Source organism: Ambystoma mexicanum, chromosome 3p, assembly GCF_040938575.1.
Source record: "Ambystoma mexicanum isolate Mex_15411 chromosome 3p, UKY_AmexF1_1, whole genome shotgun sequence".
NCBI classification, from domain to species: Eukaryota; Metazoa; Chordata; class Amphibia; order Caudata; family Ambystomatidae; genus Ambystoma; species Ambystoma mexicanum.
The window spans coordinates 134,019,071-134,042,407 of NC_090925.1; the positions used below are offsets into that span (position 1 = coordinate 134,019,071).

The 23,337-nt window shown below is 45.6% G+C and overlaps 1 protein-coding gene across 2 annotated transcripts in view; it reads right to left on the reverse strand.

The window, feature by feature from the left end:
• Positions 1–589: 589 nt before the first annotated feature.
• LOC138580163 (C-type lectin domain family 2 member B-like) overlaps positions 590–23,337 on the reverse strand; it is a 388,930-nt gene continuing 366,182 nt past the window's right edge. For both annotated transcript variants that reach the window (XM_069650492.1, XM_069650491.1), the window contains one exon: positions 590–3,632. In XM_069650492.1, the coding sequence (XP_069506593.1) occupies positions 3,458–3,632 (175 nt within the window). In that variant the 3' untranslated portion in view covers positions 590–3,457. The remainder of the gene's footprint in view (positions 3,633–23,337) is intronic.

The window sequence follows — 23,337 nt, forward strand, 5'->3', positions numbered from 1 at the left end:
ACAAACAGCCCTAATGGGACCTGCTGCTCCTCTCAGATGCAGTCAATTTATGCTACAGCTTGTAATCGCTCAGCGGCACTCTCCGCAACCTTCCTGCATTTGCAATTACATGCTTACTTTGTTATCCCTGCTGCTTGTTCCAGGCCCCCTGAGCAACACTGAGTGGGGTGCAACGCATAATGGTAGCCCGCTCCCCTTCCTCCCCTTCTGCTACAGCAGCAAGAAGCTAAGGAGCCAGAGTGCATACTGGGCCAAGCAGAGGGGTGCCACTCCACATCCATAAGGACGGCGAGCACGGGGTGTCCCGGAAAAGGGAAGTTCCCACCCGCTGCCGCCTTAACAAGTGGGGAAAAAAGCAGTAACAATAAATAAAAAAGTTGAACAAAGAAAACAAACATCCTCTCCCTTCCGATCCCCCCGAAAATTGGCTACTTTGTGCAAACACGAACAGACTCCAGAGCCAATGAAATCATACCGACATCACTAACACACAGCACATCCAATCAGGTACTGCTTACATCACAAAACACTCAACCAACACCCACACGTAGGCACATGTACATTTTTTAACAGAACATATCTATACTGCTTTTTAATGTTCTTCATTTTTATTTTAAAACTCACGCTAATCTACATATATTTTAAAGCAGAAAACAAATAAAAAAACTTTGTACACACATTAACATCGCTTTTTGAAAGTAAAAGTGGCTGCCACATTCTACACAAACTAGAAATGCAAGGAAAGCATTTTAGACCCTCATTCTTAGCTCCACTTTGAAGCGCTTATTTTAATGACAATATTTTCGGCTTAAAGGTAGTGCTTTAGCGCCACCTAATAGCCAAAACTATTGAAACTTTGATTCAATATATTAGGGGATTTTTTTTTTTAAGTTAAGTGTTCTACATAAAATTTTGTTTTTTTGCAAAAACAGACCATTAATTTAAATAAAGATTATAATCGACAAAGCAGTCACTTTAACTCACCCTTGCAAATTCTTGTTATTCTACCCATGTGTCAATGCTTTTCCGTGATTACTTTGAATTTCGATGTTAAGTAGGAGTGTAACAATGATGGTGTGACCTGTGGGTTGAGCAAGAGTTAAGGGCTGCAGTGTACTTAATGCCCTTATATAGTAACTGTTGCTTCTGTTTACTTAAATTATTTTAATTAACTCCAACAGTTTGCCAGTAATCTAAATCTGATTTACTCCTCAGCAGTAATTGCCATAAGGCAGTGGGATGGATTTCCAGTGGCTGTGCCAGGCACCATATGACAAGTGGACAGTATTTCTAGTAAGACAATGGGCCTCATTATGAGCTAGGCAGACATTTGGAGGTAAATCCTCCAAATAGCCCTGAGTAATTTTCCATTACCACCACTTTTTTTCAGGCGGAAATTCCACCTGACCAAGTTGTGGTAGTGGTGTAATTCCCCCATTTATTTTGGGTCCATTTGACCCAATGGGGCTTTTTTTGCGGAATTACCGCTGCAGTAATTCTGCCGATTTTTGGGAGTGAGTGGGAAGATTTACCCCCAGGGTTTTGCTGGAGGTAAATCCTCCACTCAAAACCAAAACTCATGATTTGGCGTAGTGGTAAAATTGGAGGTAACTCGGCTACCTCCAATTTGATCACTTACCGCCATACTCGTAATGAGGCCCAATGTGCTCCTCAAATAATTGCCAATGGGAAAACTTCCATTGAACACCAAACTTTGGTGCAAGCAACACCCCTTGTAAGACAGTGACCAGCCCAATAACCTTGGGTCACACATTGTTTCACAGTGCTGTTCTGAACTACAATCCGATAGGTGACCAGAAAGGAGGCTAGAACAGGGGCAACCTGCTTGTCTTGGAAGCAAGACCACGCAGAGAATCAGAGGTTCGAATCCCAGATCCATGCTTAGAAACCGAACTTGTATCGGTATTAACCGTGTAATGAAAAAAAAAAAATAGAGCTCTTCCCTCCCACCCCATACGAGAGATACACATGGGAAAGGGGGACCATTGAAAAATCGATATCCCAGTCATATAATGACATCATAAAGTGCATAGGGCAGTTGCGTGTGCAAAAATCGATATCTATATCATAAAGTCACATCATATAAAGGTTAAGCCCTTTGCATGTTCCGGGTCTTAGCACGGTGCCCTTCATTCGAACCTGGGCGGAAGATACAGGAATGTTTGCAGCATGTATTGCAACTGTCCTTCATAGCACCTCTTGTGAAGAAATGCTTCATCGCTTTGTCATCAATCTAACAATGAAAAAGCAAACTAATGCACTAGTGAAAGGTTTTAGCATTTTTGGTAGTAGTGTAGCAGACTTCCATGATCCAAGCAGAAATTGGTGGCATTGGCCTTTACTATCTTGGGAACAAAATTACAATTCTTTGCACACGATACTACTATAGCTGCAGAGTGGCCTTTGAAATCATGTTTCCACCTCACCAAAACGTGTTTTACTACATTGAAGATAATTGTCTTCACCCCCTTCTATAGACTAAAAAAATATGAAGTTTACAAAACATGGGGTCACTTTAGGATTTCTGCCTCCTCGGAAAATGAGATAGAAATAGGCAGATCTCCTGTGTGAATTTGCTGGTGGTATTTGGCACAACTCTGAATTGGGTAGGCACTAAAATTGGCAGTATTTGGCAAATATGACACATTCTACTGTCACTGCCCAACTATGAACGAGAGGGTTAGTGATTAGTGTCTATTTAACACACATTGTGCTTCATCACAGCTTGCTGTACTCTTGTTGACATTTCGTGCAGAAGGAGCTCCGCACCCTACTCGGTATTACCCAAATTGACCTTTGTCCTAATTGACCCAATTATAGTGGTCCTAATTGACCTTCTGCACAATTGACCTTTATATTATTTTAGTTATTTTATGTATGTATTGGGTTGGTTTTGTATTATAAATATTATAAGGGGATTGGGTGGGGGGGAGGGTTGCAGGTTATTTTGGGTTGGGTGAGTGGTTGCAGGGGGTTTCCCCCCCACATATATGTCCTAATTGACCATTTAAATTCGGTCAATTCTCCCGAGGTCAATTGTGAAAAGGTCAATTAGTATACATCCCCTACTCACGTGTGCAACACAGTGTGCCCAAAACCACTGTACTGCACCTAGCATGTATGATAATTCTACAAAGTAGCAAACAACCCAGACGAAGGCTTGCATTCCTAAGGAGTCATCTCGATAGATCGTTCAGTGAGTTATGTGCAAATGTCCACGATTTGCACTCCATGGGTCCTAGTTAGGGCAGAGCCGGTAACATGAAATGCCATTAAATTGGATAAGAACACCCGCTGCTTATAGCTTGAGAAATTGCTGTCGAACAGTGCTGCACAGCATCGAGCACGAGCCGGCACAAAATCAGAGGTATTGGGGCGAAGACAGGGTCCTTATCCATTCCACTAAAAAAATCAGAAGTATCCAGTGAGGTAGGCTTCAAAGTAGACGTGTCTGTATCTCCTGGACGTCTTGGAGGCCGTTGTGTTTCACAGTATGTCTCCCATTTTCGCGTTTTTTATAACAGGCAAAATGACGTGTGAGAGTGCACCTGGCACTGCTCAATCCATTTTCATTTAGGTAGGCACAGTCCGAACTTCCGTGTATCGGAAACCTGCAAAAAAATTCAACACAATATTAGTCAACTGATGCAAAAATCCACTGTAACGATATGCACGTTTATTTGTCCATATTGCAAACACAATTGCAGCGTCCAGTTGGCGCCAATTGCCAGCGATGTCTCCGTCTACTTGAATGGCTATAACCTGGAGTGTGAAGAGACTGCTTCAAGGAAAAGAGTACGTGAAAAACAGAAAAATGAGGGCCCGTATGAACCAAGAAAATCAACATCTGGGCACCATTTAAAGGCAGCTCGTGGGCGATCCTTCTTCAAAGGAGGGTGATGGTGGGGGGCATTAAAGTAAGGGAATGGACGGTTCATAAGTAGAGTCCAGGGACCATTGGTTGAATAACCAGTGGCTTCCTCTGTTCACATCAGGGCTGGTCATCAAATAAGAATTCTGGGGAGCTGCCTAAGTCGCCACCAGCAGGGGGGCACAGGGAGCGGGCAGTTTGGGCCTAAAACAGGACAACTGGCCCCACTGGAAGAGTTTTGGATACCAGAATGGCACATTCCCTGAAGTGGGTTAACATCTTACACTAATCCTAGTGAACATCCACGGTAGGTAGAACCAAAAGATGCGGCAGCTCTGCTGTCACATACATAGTACTGAGGATGGCACTGGAAGTAACAGGACCGGTACATTACCATATCCCAAGAGGGGAGAAAGTCTCACGGCACAAAAGTATGGGAATTTTAGCCTTGCACTGTTCAGCGCCCAAAGTAGTTTCAAGCAAACACGCACGTTATGTTAGGTTATCGTGCATTTCTATAGCGCCTCGTATGGCATTGAGCACTTTGCCTGTCAGAGAAGCAAAGGTGCAGTATGACAGAACATTCAGTAGTGGTAGGGAGGCACAAAGTCGGGTAGATAGGTGGGATTGGGCGACAGATAGACGAGATGCTCAGGAAGGCGCGAGAAGGAAAAGGGGGAAGGAGCTATGTGTAAAAGTGGACTTAATTTATCGTGGGACTCCACTGTATTCTCTGGTGTGCAGTGCCGAAAGGAGAGCTATCTGGAGAAGAGGTGTTCACTACGTCAGGGGTTATGTCTACAATGTACTCACTGCATGGTGAGCCTGGATATTTTGAAGCCATGACCAAGAAAAAACAGGCAGCAAAGCCCTTACGCTTACTTTCCTAGTCCCGCCAACATCATTCGGGAGGGGTTGTATGCCAGAAATACTTATTTGCCAAGCTTGCAAGAGCTCCCTGAAAAGTGAGCAAGAAAACCCTCAATTTTTTGGGGTTTCCTCATTTATGTCATGTTTACCAAAACCCTAAGCGTGTGTGAAAAGTGCTTAAAGTTCTGCGGATCAGACGCTTCTCCAAGCAGAATGGGGGGGGTAGATCGCTCTCCTCCGCAGGTGCCTCCCCCTGGAATGGCATCCCTGCCCCTCTCAGACTTGAGCCCAATCTTCTTAAGTTGCAGAAGCTTCTCAAGACCCTCCTTTTCTCTTCCTCCTTCCCTTTCCCCATCCCCCCTGATAATTGCCTGGTTCCTTCAGATTCGTACAGGGCATCAGGCCCTCCCCGACCAGTCTACCACAGCACTTGCCCCTCTGGGCTCCATCTTCCTGCACTAGCCTGGCTGGGCCTGCTACCCTCTGCACTTCCAGCCCCATTCCTCACACTTAGCGTGTGGACCTTCTGCCCCTGCACTCTCTTCTCCTGCAGCTCTGTCTACCTAACCTCCCCTGGCACTTGCTTCACACTCTGACACTCCCCTCCTCTCCCTCCACTGCTCTGCACTTCTGTTTACTGCACTTGCATGATCTGAACGTCACAAGGAGTAGGAGGACCACTTTTGTTTCGTCATCCCTACCACCCTCACCCCTTTTCTTGTTGCGCCTTGAAGCACATGGTGTATAGGCGCATTATAAAAACCCAAAACATAAAATAAATAAGGACACAAAGGCTTAGTACTAAACTCTGAGACTTCCACAGTGTCACAGTGAGCCAACCATGCCCCAAGAAAACAGCATGCAAAGGCCCTCTACTTATTCCCCTAAGCCCTTGATATGCGAAAACTTGAAGGTAATATGGGCTCTTTTAACTGAGGGTGTGATTTGAACCACTGCTTCCTTGGGAGCAGGAGCACAGTCGGACCTTCCTGGAGGTTCCAGAGTGCTGCTAGGCCCTTTAATGTAATGGCTATATTGGTGTGTGAGGCAAGAATCCTCTAAAACTAAGGAAGGGCCCTTCTGAGAGTTAATTTACATAATCCAGCATTTGACTAGCCTTCTGACCCTTGTCAACAGTTACCATGTATGGTCAATAGAGGGCATCATGCAAATGTAAAATCAAAACAGGGGTCTATGGTCTAGTTAACAAATTAGAAGACAAAAAATTGCCATGTTTAGGGGGTTGCAACCTGCTGTTTTATGGCTGCTTCAAAAGCGCTTGAAAATTAGACATGTAAAGCAAAACATTATAATGCAAGCTCAGCATAATACAACATGACCTAACCAGCTAGTATAAAAGGAAAGTGACATCATATTCTCCAGTCCTCCTCCAAAAGGAGTGAATGGGTACATATAGTAGCACTCAGGTAGATTCTACTTAATGTGCATTCAGCTTAATCCCAGCAGAGCAAGAGGTTATAAATAGGTTTCTACAGCTTAAAATATGACATGGCGTAGCAGAACATTTTGTAGCATACCAAACATAATTCAGTGTAGCACCTCAAAACAGGGCTGGGCATAGATAATAGGGATGTAACGGTATACCGTTAAAGATACCGTGAACCACTTAATTGAACAATAATAACCGTCACATTGTTTATACCGTTAAGTGTGCTTTTCAATCTGATTTGGAAAGGCTGCAGTAAGCAATTGCTGCGCAGTCTTGGTTTTGCACTGTTGGATGTGCCGTCTGCCAAGTAGTTTCAGTTGGAGCAGTTTTTAATGCCATTCCATAAACCACACGTGCCTTATACAAAATCAATATGTTAGCAATAGGAAGAATAGATACAGTGCCAAGAAGGAAAAGGGTTTACTTTGGGGTGGCGGCTTTGCGGTTTATATATTTATAATGGATAATGTTCTCTAAACATATGGCAATGGGGGATTTCCCTGGTTCTATCATTGAATTTACATATAATAAGTCACACTGCGAAATTCACTCATGCTGCCATACCAAAGGGTAACATGTCAGTGATTACTGAACACCTTTTGGCCCGCAAGTAAACTAAAGGCGTGTGTGTGCGTGTGTGCGTCTGTGTGTGTGTGTGTGTGTGTACTACCATCAGCCTCCATTGATCTGTGGCATGCAGGTTATCAAGATGGCAACATGTTCATCTTCACCAGTAGCCAGTGGGGAAGCAAAAAGCCTAAATGACCACTTAAGAAAAGCTATTCAGTTTGCTTTGCCAGTTGCAGCAGGCCTCCACCCCACCCCAACCCCTCCTCACGTGTGTTTGTGTTTGGTGGAAGCAAGGCATTTCAGTGGAAAGTATGTTGAAAAGCCCAAACAGTCGAAGACATATTTCTCAGGATATGCACACTTCCGCAACTGAAAAAACGAAAATGCTTCCAGGCGAAAGGTTACCGTCCTAAAGTTGGGAGGTCAAGTTATGGTTCAGATGCATTCGATTGAATATCATCAGGTGAAATAAATATTGTGAACTAACGTTGCTGTGGAGATCATAGTGCTTGCAGATTACTCTCGTGCAGGTCCATCCAGAATTCACTTGTTTTGAGAATCAGTATGGCCAGAGTATCGACACAAGCCAGTGCATGGAAAAACATCCTATGCAGAAGGGGGGCTTGAGACGAGCAATTGTTGCATATGCCATTGTATACGCGATTTGCACGAAAAAGTCCAGCTCAAAGGTTATGGACATTCAAAAGAAAAAAGTGAGTTGTACAAGAAGTACATTGCTGTGACGCCAAGTTCATCAATTAGAGCAACAAAGAGGGAAAGAAAGACAAAGACAGGCAGAGAAACAAAGAGCGAAAGAGAGCGAAACAAAGCCAGCGAAAAAAACACATGAAGTCAGAGAGACTAAGCGAGACGGCGGGAAAGAGACAGAGTGAAATCAAAACTTGCTAAAGGAAGCCAGTATTCCATTATTGCAGCCAAGACAACGAAAAAAAACCTCTTGTAGCAATCCCATCAGGCAAATGCATGGGATGCAATGCAGAGAAGTGGGGATATTTTTCAAAAAATATTTTAAAAACACATTGCGAGTACCAGGGAAGTTGTAGGCGGGTGCGGCATAGGCAAAAGGGGGAGGCGGTTAAACTGGTCAGGGGTGAGGTAAAGAGTAATACTATGCACTGAAAACCCTAATGCTCCCACATAGTTATCAATACCTTCTCCAGGCATCTGTTTTCTTGAATAAAAATTAAACCGTTCAGGAACTACATTAGTTTTCTCTGCAAACCGTTCTTCTATCCTCGACATCCATATGCTAAATAGATCTTTGTCTTCCTCCTCCCGACCTGGAAGTGTTTCATGAGCCTCACAGCTTCCACTCCAATTGCTGTTTTCAACAATGACAGTTTCTTTGAAGCTAATAACTCTTCACCCTTCTGTGCATTTAGGAAGGCTTCAAACAACTCTCCACAATTCCCATTTCATGCTGGGGTTCCCTGGAGACTGTAAAAATGGTATTGGCGGTTGTACAGCCATATTAAAGTTCCTTCTCACGTTTTCTCTGTCCCCCTTCATGTTAATCTGAAAACATGATTATTCCTTTGTGGGGTCTTCCTTATTTATTAAGAAACTTTTTTCCTTCTCTTTTTCAAAGACAAAAAAAAAAAAAATTGAAAGCAACTCCACGATAATCCCCTTAAAGTTACTCGCTAACACCACCAAAAAACGATTGTTCTGAGGGTGTATGGTTTTTCTGAATCCCAGTGATTTGACCGAAGGGGAAATTATCGAGGCTGAAATATCCGAAAACAAAATGTTCGAATTGCCAAAAGTTCGAACACTTTGTTTTTGGACATTTCAGCCCCGATAATTTGCCAAAACACACACACACACACAAACACACACACACACACACACACACACCCCCACCCCCCCCCCACTTACCTTCACCTTGGTTCCTGCAGCACCAGTTCCCTTTCACTTCTGTGATTGGGAACTGGCGCTGCAGGGTCCTTCTCTTTTTTTTGTTTTTTTAAACAGACAGCTGCAGGGGTGCCCCCCGCAGCCCCCGTTCGCTATACCATAAAGTATAGTGAGCGGGGCAATGCGGGGGACACCCCCGCAGCCCCCGTTTTTTTTTTTTAATGCTACCACCAGAGGATCGAACTTTTGGTGTTCGATCCTTTGGTGGTAGCATTTTTAGACCTTTTTTCGGTCATTTCGACCTAAACCGTTTTTCTTCCCTTTGGTTTTTAAATTTAAATGCAATAGGCCCCCCTCTCCCTCTGGATGCTCTTTACTGACCTTAAGCTGGTTCCTTAGTTGCTGCAGGCCCCCTGGCACTCACAGGGTTAAAGTCCCTGTTAAGATTTACTCAGGTGAGGAGGTGGAGATAGCATACATCGGCATGCAGAACAACGTGTTTAAACTGTAAGGAAGACAGTATCACAAGTATGACACGGACACAATGGATACAATTTGTAAAACCTTTATTGAAAATGTTGGGGGTCGGAGAAACTCCTATGTTGCCCTATATCTAAGATGCGAGTAGTCTTGACCATCAAACGATAAACAAAACAGTCCTACTGGATGGAGTCCGTCAAATCAAAATGGCCTACGCTAATAAAAACCTAATGCCTGCCCTATCTCTTGTACAAAAAGTGTAAAAAGGAGAAATGTATGCAAAGGAAAAATCAGTGTTCAAAAGAATAAAAAGGTAGTTGAACCAGCTCTCCTCCTCATGATAAACCTCACAGAGTAAGGCTGTCTTTGTAAGCAGAATGACACACTCTGGCGCGGTTTCTGACACTCTAAGTAGTTTCAAACCGTGGATTGAGGCCCGCCTGGCCTTCCACGTTAAAGTCTCTTGCTTGACTTTCCAACATAAAGTTTACATAAGGTCCCCCTCTGCCAGGCTCAGACCTTACAGCTCACAGTTCATGCAAGTCCCCCTCTGTCGGGCTCAGGCCTCTCACGTCACAGTTCAACACAAACATGCTGGGTGGCTCCGTTCCCCAAGCTTATTGTACTTCGGGTCCCCCTCAATCGAACCCCTTTTGTATGTCGAAGACTTTTGAATGTGCGTGGCTTTCTTTACAGTCCACCGCAGGACCACTTCGACTCAAAGTTCACGTTTACTCTCGCTTAATTCACTTTTGCTATGTGTTTGCCTTATAGCTTCAAACAATGTACCTTTCATTGAGACTTTCAAATGGGCTACTTCCCTTCACCGGACCACTCTATTACTTAGTATCACTGATCTCACAGCTGCCTTTTACTTCAAAGTTCATTCAAAGGTCTGCCCTTCTTCACATTTCATCCACACGTGCGCAGCCTTCACTTGTGATCACCCTGGTCCAAACAGGAATTGCCCTTTTCTTGGTCTTCCCTTTGCTTCGGACGCCCGGGTGAGAGACACCCTTGATCTAAGAGTTAATAGCAGGAACCAAGAGGCAGGGCTAAGAAGATGGGTGGGGCTTGGGCCAGGTGACCAAGATCCACTTGCACATGCTCCCCATCTGCAAAGGAAGAGAGGCTGGAGGGCTCCTTAAGTAGGGAAAAAGAGCTGCAACAAGGTAGGCGCCAGGTGGGCGGGGCTTGCTAAAAGGGGAAAGAGGTGAAGTGCAATTAGTCCGCCGTGACGATTCATCTTTATTACACTGCATATCTGTCCGGTCAGGACAGCATCGGTGAGTAGCCTGGGCCTGGAGATAGCATACATCTGGTGGGTTGGTCTTAACCCTTCTCCCCTATCAGGGCCTGTGTCAGGGCTCGGGAGGCAGGTCCGGATCACGCGTGAGCTTGGGCACGAGTTAACACAATATATTCATGCTGCAACTTTACCGGAGCTCCCGTGTGGCACTGGGCACACCGTGAAGTCAGGCTGCTAGGAGGCTACACACTCCAGGAGTCTGCAGACCCTGTGTGTGGGGGGGGGGATGTGAGGAATATTTATCTTGCCGGTGGAAACCACAACGTTTAGGGCAGTGCACCATGAGGAAACAGGGACAATTAATTTATCACAAACCTAAAGTGGTATTTGGTGAAGCGGTGGCGCATTCTCATGGCCAAAGGAGGAATTGATCTTTATTGAAGAAATATTTTATTTCATCATCAAGGATATTGGCTGTGGTACTGGGAGATAGGGGGGCAGTTGGAGGGCATTGCTGCACCCCCATATCTGTTGTGGTTATCAGCAGTTTCCAGACTATACTTTTACACAAAGTTAAGGGCAGGGAAGAGTGGTGGTAGTTGGAGTTCGCTCCTACCTTCATTTTAAGTACTGCACAGGAGTCTAGGCTGGGAAAGAGTGGGGGTAGTCATAGGTCGCTTCTATCCTCACTAGTGACTGCATTACTTTGGCATTTATGAGTTATTTTGGTTCCTAGGGATTGCATCGACAGTCAAAGCATCGACAAACCATACCATTGACAACAAAGCATCTAAAAAATAAAAAAAACATCAAATGCATTTTTATTATGGGGGGGGTTCTCTTTTACTAAACTAAACCCTTTACCATTGAAACACATTTTTTCAAATGGTATGGTTTGTCGATGCTTTGTTTTAGATGCAATGACCGGATACCGTTATGTTCTATACCAATTCATTTTATTTTAATTTCTTGTTAGAATTTCCGTGTTTATTTATTATAATGCAGAATATGGACCCTCCCCCGGAATTTATGGCAAATCCTGCAGATCCACCCATTCCATGGGAGGACTGGAAAGACCTGTTCAAATTGTATTTTGTTGCATCAGGCTTTAAAAGATTTTCTGATGAGCAGATGTTTTCAACTCTGATGTGTTGTGTTGGTGCTGAAGCAGTCAAAGTAATCAAAAAAATTGCCTGATGTGCAAGGTGTTGAGAAAGGGGTGGTGGAGCGGATGGGGGTGGGTTATATGACAAAGCCTTGAGGAAATTAGAAGCTGGCAAACAGGTAAATGTGGTTTTGGAAAGATACACATGTGTACTCAAGGAAGCAAAGCATTGGGGGGGATAGTGGACTCATTTGTTGCTGATCTAAGAGGTTTATTGGCAACATGCAAATTTACGGGGAGGCAGTGTTAGGGAGAAATCTCAAATGTGCTAATTCACTTCACCTTAGAGACCCCCAGCAACTTTGCTGGATTTTTGAGGAGTTGATTTTCTTACCTGGAAAGAGTGTGAGCCTTTTTTATCCCCCTCTCATGTATTTTGATGTGCGTTTTACATTTGTGTTCTTTGATTATGGAGTTTTAGATAACTCCATGGGCATCATCTTTCATGTGTGTCACATAGCACCCTCAGTGCAGTGACACAGGGATGTCTTTTAGACTGCCCAAAAGGTTTAAATACCTTCTCTGGGATAAACTACTGTTTCCCAGAGAATGTAAAGTGAAATTGACTTTACTAGTCTTTCCAAATTCCTAGACCCAGCACACACCATCTTACAATGGATTGCTGGAGGGGTTACATAGTATCCCCTGTGTCTAAATACTCATGTTGCAGTCAAATGCTACCCTTTCCTATTGAAAAGGCTGGTGGCAGTTGTTTTCCAATGAAAGACCATGATTTTTGCCGACCGGGAACACCGGTAGCTAAATATCACGGGAGCCATGTTTTCCAAGATGGCGCCGTAAGCCTCTTTGTTTAAACAGGTCCCGGTCTTTTTTTGCTGTTTCATTTTGGAACGATCCTTCTAGTGTTTGTCTCTGCATGCCAAACCAGGTTTGGTCCCTTTGTTCGTATGCCTTTGGCGGGCTTCAGGACTGAAGACTGCCTCTGGAGTCTGAGTGTCTGGGGTGGGCAGGAAGTGGGGGAGGTGCCCGAAACTCCCTGTCCTTAGTCTCCTAGGAGACCCAAATGCACTCTGGCGTGATTGGCTTGCTGACTGCCCGGCAAGGCTTAGATTTGCGTGATGTAAATGGGAACATTTTGGTAAATGGACATCCAATTCCCAAGGTTAACGAGATGCTCAGAACTATGGAAGAGGCTGTGTGGTATTCCACTTTGGACTCATCGTCTGTTTACCACTAGGTTGATCTCCATCCATCATCTAGGGCTCTCACAGCATTTGTTACACCCATGAGGGTATATACATTTAAAAGGTTAACATTTGGCTTAGCATCTGCTTCCTCAGTGTTTTAGAAGATCACAGAGGATTTTTTTTAAAGGATATTCTGGGTGTTCAGTGCTTTCAGGAGGACATGCTGGAGGGGACTAAGCATGATGGAGAGCATGACAAAAGGGTGGAGGAAGTTTTACGGAGGTTGGAGGTAGCAGCGTTCACCAAGTGTCTTTTTTGGGAGTTTGGTATGTTACTGGGCTTCAAACTACTTTAAGACATATGCATGGGGCATACCTTATGTTATTAGAAGGGACCACAAACCCTTGGCACATTTATTCACCACCAGGTGTTCAGGCCTGGCGAATCCCAGAATTGCCAGATGGTTAGCCGCATTACAGGGTTTCATTTTTTTTGTGGAGTTTTTGCTGGGGTGCTGCAACCCCGTTGCTGACTGTTTATCTAGATCACCCAGGAAAATGGATGTTGAGGTGGGGAAGGGATTTGTGAGGAGTGGATTGCCTAAATTGGGAATACTGTATAGGCAGCATTTTCTAAAGATGCAATGGTTGGCAGCTATAGAGGAGGATATGGACTTGAAGGAGGCCAACACCAGAACAGAAAAGGGATGGCATTTGGGGGAAGAGATGAGCTTGCCATTTTACAGAGTTAAAGATGAATTAAGTAGTTCTGTGTGGAGTTTGAATAGAGGGGAAAGGTTAGTCCCTCCCATGTGTCTTCGCAGGGAGCTCATCAAGCGCGCACACGAGGGCCCCCTGGGTAAGACTTTAACAAAACGGAGATTAAGGTCTACATTTTGGTGGCCTGTCATGGACTGTATGGTAGATGAAGAGGTTGGATATTGTATTCCATGCAATGGTAGCGACAAGTGTTTGAAGACCCAGAAGAGTGAGATGGGTAGTGTGGAGATCCCAGAGAAAGCATGGGAGAAAGTAGCAATTGGCTTTATTTTGCTTAGATCTGCAATAGTACTTGTAGATTATGCTTCAAGATGGTTTGAAGTGCAGCTTGTAGCATCCATATCGGATGTGTCAGTTTGCAGGAATAAATTACAGAAGGTGCTGTGGGTGGTAATGATGTCATTGAAAGTAACGTTGAGAGTGAAGAGAATAGATGTTCAAGCTCATTATTTGGAAGAACAAGACAACCACGTGTAAAATTCTGTGATTATGAAATGTCATATGTACGTTATGGATAGTTACAGTCAGTAGTGCTAGAGTGTAAGAGGAAGCATATGACATAGACAGTTCTATGTATTTGTGCGCAGAATTTGATGTATTAGCACGCAATGGCATTCAGACGTTCCATTTTCGAATGCCTTCACGAGCAGCATTTTGACAGTTGGAGACGATTGCTTCATACATTCTTGTCCCCTCAGCCTTGAACAGTGTTGGGGTCTTTTTGGCCAAATGAACCTCTTAATATTTACTCTACAGAACTGTGTGCGGTCCCTTAATTACAACAGTGGGGTTAGGGGTCGGGAGACTTGTCAGCAAAGTTGCAATCGACATTGTGCATTATATCCCGTTGAGGGAGGCTGGTGCGGGTTGCCACTCCTAGATACAGATGGGTTAGGAACAAGCCCCCATTCGGTATCATTGCAGTGCTGTTGCCACTCCTAGATACAGATGGGTTAGGAACAAGCCCCCATTCGGTATCATTGCAGTGCTGAACTGGGTGAGCCAGGCAGGGCCGAGCCTTGCTCCCAATCGCAGTCTGCCCCTAGCGTCATGCGTTGCTCATTTTCAATTATATTTTTAGAAACTTAAAAATGGTTTTGCTTTTGTGGAACTTCACATCTTTAAGCCATGATCAGTGTTGCTTATTACTGCTGTGTTTTAAAGCTTTCTTTGCGTTATGGTGCATGCAGTGTTCTTTCAGGATGAGGACAATAAAAGTTACAATCATTGTTATTTGCTCACATAGATTTACATATTGTTCAGGTTGGTTTATAATTGGAGCGTAATATTTAAGCTCTTAAAAGCCAAAACGAGCACGTATTTGCGCACCTGCCAACAGGCCCCTTCTTTTTAGGGACTGCTATTCCAGCCCCGTTTTTTTCATGCATTCTGGGAATTGTAATACTGGATTTCACCCTAATTAACCCAGGGCAACAAGTGCCGCACTGCCTCAAAAGACAGGACTATGCTTTCAGATCCTAAATAGACTGGAGCATGTTAGAATGCCTCTATGGCAGGTTCCTTGCTTGGCTCGTGTTTGGCCCTAAGAGCCAAGCCAGACCAGACTCCTTGGTTCGGATCTGGCTTGGCACTACCTGTGAAATCTCCAATACCCTCACCTCTATTGCAATGAGGAAGCATAGCTCAAGGGCAACACATTTGTCTTGGAAGCAAGTCAACGCAGCCACCACAGGTTCAAATCCTGATCCTGCGCTTAGAAACCACTGCTGGTATTAAGCACGTTATAAAAGAACAATTATAATTATAATGCTTGATCAGCAACCTAAAGGATTTACAGAGGCATGATTTTAATCGTGTTCTTTAGTCACACCTCCAATCACTTCACAAGAATGCAGTACAGGGACTAAATCCTCTTCGAAAACAAAACTGTATAACTATAATTCAAGCTATTTACATGAACGGTACTAAATACTCCTGCCAAAACTACAAGTAGAAGCTGGCCAAAAGGTGGACACTTGATATCCTTCTGAATACTTTGGTGGACGGCTTGAAAGAATTTGGCCAATCTGTCCAAAAAGGGTCTTTACCCAGCAGGACATACTTCACCACCGTCGCAGGGCCTGGGTATATAACAACGTATGAAATTATTGCAAATGCGCAGAAAGAATTTGGCCAATCTGTCCAAAAAGGGTCTTTACCCAGCAGGACATACTTCACCACCGTCGCAGGGCCTGGGTATATAACAACGTATGAAATTATTGCAAATGCGCAGAAAGAATTTGGCCAATCTGTCCAAAAAGGGTCTTTACCCAGCAGGACATACTTCACCACCGTCGCAGGGCCTGGGTATATAACAACGTATGAAATTATTGCAAATGCGCAGAAAGAATTTGGCCAATCTGTCCAAAAAGGGTCTTTACCCAGCAGGACATACTTCACCACCGTCGCAGGGCCTGGGTATATAACAACGTATGAAATTATTGCAAATGCGCAGAGAACGGCCGCGGTGCGCACAGACTACAGGCATGTGGACCGGTGAAAAGGGCATCAACCGACAGCCACCCTTAATGTGCTCTCCTATGAGGCCTGGCAATTGGAGCTATCTAAAAGCCAATGCTATCTTAGCTGACAACAAGAGGTTGTTAGCCTCCTCTTAGTTTCTGTGAAATATGGCTCGAATCCCTCGCTGTCACATTCTTCCCTTAAACTCACTCCTCTTTCCTTATCTGTATCACAACTTTGGCTCTTAGAGCAGCCTTTGGCAGAGAGTTATGATATGATAGTTTATTATATAGCGCCTATACACAATGTGTTTCAAAGTGCTTCACGACAAGGGAGGGAACAAGGCAAAATACAAAACATTCTTACAGGCCATGAACAGCAAGGATGTGAAATAGCCATCGTACTTGGCCTAGCGACATTTCAGATAGTGCAAGTTCAAAGACACAGATAGTAAAGAAATGGGAACAGACGGGCAACTACTGTACTAGGCCTGACGACATTTCTGGTGGACCTGGAGAATTACAAGAGGTGAGGGAGAGGGGAGGAGAAGGAGGGAGTGGAACAAAACAAGTGAGTATCGTACTAGGCCTGACATTTCAGATAGAGCTGGAGGGAGAGGGGGGAATAACAAGTAAAGGGTGGCGGGGGGTAGGAGACAAACATTTGTTTACTATCATAGTAGGTTCAGGGACAATTCTGGTAGATTAAGTGCATAAAGTAGGGGGAGGGGGAGAGAGAGAGAGAGAGAGAGAGAAGGGGTAAGGGAGAGGAGAAGAGAAAAGAATAAGAAGAGTGAAAAGAGCAGAGAGGCAGAGGGGAGAGCTGTTGCATAGGTCAGTACAACACATAATGTTGCTAGGGAACAGAAAATGTAGGCAAGGATTCACGGTGACAATGGGCACAGCATGATTCAGGGCCAAATCCAGGGGAGGTCCAACATGAGAGTGGACACTGGGCTGCGTTCAAACCTCTAAACACAAAGGAAGCAACCACAATTGTTCCCACAGCGACTATTCTACGAACATGCCTATTGCTAAACCGAGCATTGGAAAGTCTCATACAGATGGGAAAATACTACTGGAACTAAGTTCCTTACAAAGTGCTCTCTAAGTTACTTCCCAGAGAGTCCCAACCACACTAGATTCAGGATAACCACTAATGGTGTAAGTAAAATAATTACCCTTTTAGGTACACTGCATTGAAATAAATTGTTGTGGGACTCTGGAAAAATAGAGTGCATTGAGCTCTTGAGTGCTGGCATGACAAAAATCAGATACTAACCTGTCAGATTTATTTGGCGCTCACTCTCAACTCAGGGAGTCCCCCCCCCCCCCCAAGCATGTGGCGCACAACAAAGTGATTTGCAGATTTAACTTTAGTGAGGCCTCCAACCTACATAGTACTATTCAGTAAATAACCGCTTTACCACCAATAAGCAGGAACCAGGCAGGTGTATAGTAAGAATGTATATTTATGTTTTTACAAAGAATAATAGAACATTCACCCAAAACATCAGCCACCAACTCCGTGGCACTACACAATATCATAATTTCAAATTACTTGCACCAATTGACTGACCTATATTTCTAATGGGCTTTCAGATGCTACAACACGCAGGTAAAAATAGTAGAGATGGGCAGTCATCACTTTGCATCAGATTTCTTGCAATTGAACCCATAGAAACATGTAAAACACAGTGATTGTTTAGTTTGTTGCCATGCTCTTTTCTCCCAGCAACCCCCAGCCCCAGGCATCAAGCAGATATGACCCCTTTGGTGTGAAGGCAAGGTGCAGGTATTGGGAGCGCAATGGGAACATTGTTTTTGTTCTAATTTTGAAAGGCAAGGTTTGGGAATGAAGTTTCTAGTAAAAATCATTTTTCAACACACAATATAGTGAAAGCAAGGCTTTGAAGATTCTGTTTCGAGAATAAATGGGAAATTTCCATTTTGCACCATGCATACAAGGGAATGCACTGCTTTGGGATTCTTGTTTAAAAGGAATGGGAAAATTCGTTTTAACACTCTACATTCACTTGAAATGCAGAGTTTTAGGGTTACTTCTTTTTGGGATTAAAGACACCCCCTTCTGTACAGAAGTTAGGGGTTTCAGAAAAATAGTCACCCACATACTTATTGTCTATACTGGCTCTAACACACTGGGCATGTACTTTGTTAGTTTCGAACTCATTCCGTGAAGGCAGACAGTTCCCAATACAATTCAATTTAAATGGATAGGGTGGTTTTCTATGGGGGAATTAATTTGAATAAAATGTGCCAAGGGTCTCCCCACCCTACCCGCTATGCGAGATGGAGATTAAGGCTGGCAGATTCCCACCCACACTTTTGTTGGCCTTTGGATTAGTCTACTTACATGGGAGGCCTTGGTTATGGGGCATCCAGGCAAACAGCAGGGCTGTGCTCTCCTGCAAGGAGAGCACAGACCTGGTCAAAGGCTTTGGTCAAGAAGAGTCCCCAGTAGCCAGTCCTCCTCTAGGCTCCTGTGAGAAACCAGAAGGTGTCGCACCCGCTAGTCTCTGCAGATTTCTCTCTCAGGTGGCCAGGGCACGGCCATCGCTTTTGGATCCAGACCCTGGGGGTGGACCAGTGCAGGAGTATCACCTGGGGTCTTCGGGGAGTGGGACACCGGATGGTGAGATGCAGTATCCCCCCTCCGTGTAACACCTTTATCCCATCCTACCAGATAGGATATTTAGAAACTCTGCACGCCCCCCCTTTCTCTACACAAACACTCACTTGGACAGCCCACTATGGGAGAAAACAGTCTCACACCCGAGCCGTGTACCTGACATGTCCCAATACTATGGCAAGGCGAGGTCAGGCAATTATCGACACTCACACCTGACTTCCATTACACTCCCCCACACAGATAAAAAGGCGGAGCGTGAGAGCACACTCTGAGCGAGGCAAAGCACACGAAGGTACAGCAGTTTCGAGTCGGCAGCTGAACGATGGGAGAAAGACAGCAAAGCACAAGGGGTTTGTGAGAAGGGAGGCACCCTTGACCTTTTTCGGCAGGACTCTTACTTTCAGGAAACCTTCAAGGCAGAAAGAGTAAGACCAGGAAACCAGGCTGAAGATTCCTGCATTGAGTGTCGGAGATACCAAAGAGCCCTCCTGCGTAACTGACCAAGGCGGGGAGGAGCAGCAGACGCTGTGGTATCGTCCTTGGCTCCAAGAACAAAGAAGCGACAGAACACCACAGCGGGCGAGTTGGGGAGACCGATGCACAACCGGTCTGTGTTGAAGTCAAGGTTGTAAGTGGCAACATTGTATAACGAGCGCTGGAATTAACATTGTTAAACGCATGTGATGAAAGATGCTAATAAAGCTAAACTGATGATGAATGTTTGAACTTGAGAATGAAAGTTACGATACCGTTGACACAAGGGGGATCCATGGTCCGAGCCCGAACGAGGGAGACCAAATTGTGAACATTGTGGAAAAGGGGTCTGAGCCTGAACGAGGGGGAGCCGTGGTCTGAGCCCAAACGAGGGAGACCAAATTGTGAACATTGCGGAAAAGGGGTTTGAGCCTGAAAGAGGGGAACCCGTGGTCCGAGCCCAAAGGTGGGAGACCAGTCTTGAACTTGTGAATGTGGAAACCCCGACAAAAGGAAAGGAACTTTTGTGTTTTGTTTGTTGCATCAGGCCCTCTGCAAAAATAGATTGTCATTGTGAGAGAGACTTTGGCAGAAAGCTCTATTGCCTATGTGTTGAACTGTTACCTCGTTGCCAAGAAGCCAGAGTGTATGCAAAGCCCGCATGGGAAGCCTTGCCCCATGCTGAAAACGTGGGGAAGACAAGCCAACTGCATAACTATCCTGACATATCATTTGTTGAACACTTTTAATAAGGAGTGGTAATCTGTTTATATTAGTATTGGCCCTTTTATTTTGACAGACTCCACTAGGACTGCGTTATTATTGTTCGATGGTCATAGCTTGCTCCCACCCTTAGATTTAGATGGGCGTTCAACCAACCCATTTGCAGCTCAATAAACACCCTTGAACTAACTGTGATCACTTGTGTCTTTCTTCACTGTGTGATACCATGCCTTCCTTGCACTCCTCAAAAGGTCAGGCCCAGCTAGCTTCTAGATTTCCCAGTCTCTTTCGCCCATGCAAGGTTTAAGGCCTTTCCAGGTAAACAACTTTTCTCCTGGCAAGGTTTACCCTGATGACCTTGGTAGCTCTCCTTGCCACTCTGCTAGTTATTCCTCGCAAGAGTCCAGAAGAACAAGTTACTCTCTTACCTGGTAACGTTCTTTCGATGGGATGGTCCGACGACGTATTCCATATCTATGACAGGCAATCACTACAGCTGTGCTGCTTCGGAACATTTTCGGCGTCTGCGTCCTGCGTCGATGACGTCGATACGCTGTCCTCGAGGGCCTCAGTCGAGCCGACGTCACCGGATGTTGTAAGTACGACGCCCGTAGCGTCAGTTGTAGTTTGTTCCCCAGAACGTGTGGCACCAATCTTCTGCCAGTATGACCACAGAAAGCCTTGCGGAAAGGTAAGCTGCAATCGCATAAGAAATTCTGTGGCAGGGCAGGTAGGGAGCGAGCGATATGGAATACGTTGTCGGACCATCCCATCGAAAGAACGTTACTAGGTAAGAGTAACTTGTTCTTCGAGGGGATTGGGTCCTCTGACGTATTCCATATCTATGACAGACTCCCAAAGCAGTACCAACGTATGGAGGAGGGAAAACGAATTTAGAATATAGAAATTTAGAATGCCCAATCAAATTGCAGAGCAAAGGACCGCCTTGCCAAAGGCCAGATCCTGCCCATGGATAGAATCTAGGGAGTAGTGTCTAACAAAAGTATGGACCGAAGCCCAAGTGGCTGCTTTACAGATGTTACGAATAGGAACACCACTCTGAAGGGCAGTAGAGGCAGCCATACCCCTAGTAGAATGGGCCCGTAAGCCTACCGGAGGGTCCTTACCCGCCAAGCGGTAACATTCAGAAATTGCCAAGATAATCCATCTAGACAAAGTCTGCTTAGTAACAGCTTGTCCCAAACGCCTTCCAGCGTAACCAATAAAGAGCTGTCCGTCCACTCTGACCCGGGACATGCGTGAAATGTAGAAACTTAAAGCTCTCCTAGGATCCAACCTATGGAGCCTCTCCTCGTCCTTACCAGGATGCGGAGGAGGATAGAATGCCGGAAGAATGACCTTCTGGCTTAAATGACATTCCGATACAACTTTCGGAAGAAACGAAGGACGGACTCTCAGGACAACCCTGTCCTTATGAAACACTGTGAAGGGTGGCTTAACAAAGTGCCTGCAACTCACTCACTCTGCGAGCGGAAGTAACCGCAACTAAAAATACAGTTTTAAGGGTTAAGAGTCTCAAAGGACAGGAATGTAAAGGCTCAAATGGAGCACCCATTAGGAATTTTAGAACAAGGTTCAAATCCCAACCGGGCTCCTGGAAAGGTGACGGTAGAAACACATTAGTGAGCCCTTTAAGAAACTGAGAAATTAAAGGAATTTTGAAATAAGAACACTCCTCAGACGAGCGCTTAAATATGGACAGCGCCCTCACGTAACCTTTAATGGTACCCACTTGCAGGCCCTTGTGGGCTAAAGAAAGCAAAAAAGACAGAACCACAGGAATGTCACATAAAAAAGGATCCACATTCTTAACCCTGCACCAGTCGCAGAACTTTCTCCAACGGCAACGGTACAGGGACTTTGTTGCAGGCCGTCTGGCCGAAAGCAACACCTCCATCACATCTTCAGGAGGTCCCAATCCTTATACCTCAACCTTTCAGAAGCCACGCGTGAAGGTTGAGGGATCTGACCTCTGGATGGAGAACCTGACCCCCCCTCCCGTGAGAGCAGATCGTCTCGGTAGGGAAGACGACGTGGAGGGCAGATGGACAAGTCGAGAAGGTCCGGGTACCACATTCTCCGGGCCCATGCCGGAGCAATGAGGATCATCTGGGAACCGAACCTCCGTAACCTCTGCAGCACTTGCGGGATGACGGGGACTGGAGGAAATGCGTACAGCACTGGGAAGGACCACTCCACCATGAATGCGTCCCCTAAGGCTCCTCTTGGAGGAAATTCCTGCGAGCAGAACCTTTCACACTTCCGGTTGACACTGGAGGGGAAGAGATCCACTTGTGGGTTCCCCCAAAGGGTGAAGATCTCCAGGAGAATCTCCTGAGCCAGCTCCCACTCGTAAGAGATCGTGCTCTGCCTGCTCAGAGCATCCGCCGTCTCGTTTTCGTCTCTGGCCAGATGAACTGCCGAGATCGGAATTTCCTGCTGGATGGCCCAGAACCAGAGCTGCATCGCCTCCCTGCACAGAGGAAGTGACCCTGCCCCCCCCCCTTTTTGTTGAGGTAGTGCATGGCTACTGTGTTGTCCATCAGAATCAGGACATTCTTCCCTCGCACAGTCGGCAGAAAAGCCTTCAGGGCAAGCCCGACGGCCCTCAGCTCCAACAGATTGATATGGAGTCTGGACTCCGACGGAGACCAACGACCGCTGACTGTCAACTCGTTGGCATGAGCTCTCCATCCCGTGAGGGATGCGTCCGTCACGATCGTCACCTCTGGCCAGGGAAGCCAAAATGGAGCCCCCTTCATCAGATTGCCTTTGACGGCCCACCACAGAAGGTCCTGGGCGACCGAGGGCGGCACCTGAAGACGCCATTTTTCGTTTGGTTTCTTGACGACAAAGAAACGGGAGTACACTCCCTGTCCTTTTTCTGCCACCGGGACCAGTTCTATAGCCCCTTTCTGCAGCATAAGCGCCACCTCCTGCCGTAGTATTTGAAGGTGGGGCTGAGCTGAGAACACCGGTGGAATGTGTGGTGGCTTGTCTTTGAACTGTAGAGAGTGGCCCAGACGAATCGTGTCCAAAACCCATTGAAATGTTGTGATGCGCTCCCACTCGTCGACGTGACGAGACACTCGGCTCCCCAGGACGTCCTGAAACATGTCATTGTTGGTTGTTGGTTTGTTTGTCTTTCGTCGACGAAGAATTGGCACCCCGCCGTCTGGAGGTTTGGTAATCCCTTCCTCTAAGAGAAGACTGGGCCGCACGTCTGAAGCTTTGGGACGAGTAGGAGGGTCTGTTGAATCCTCGGTCTCTAGATGACCCAAACCGGGAGTTACCAGAAGCGCCTCTGAAAGGACGAAAGGAACGAAAATTCCTGCCACTATGGAGGGCTCCGAGTGACCGCGCCGTGTCCGTATCCTCCTTCATGCCCTTCAAGGCCTCATCAACCTTTTCGCCGAACAGGTGTTCCCCTTCACACGGTATGTCCAAGACTTTATATTGTACCTCTGGTCTGAACGAAGTACACTTGAGCCATGCTTGTCTGCGAAGTACTACTCCGTTATTAATT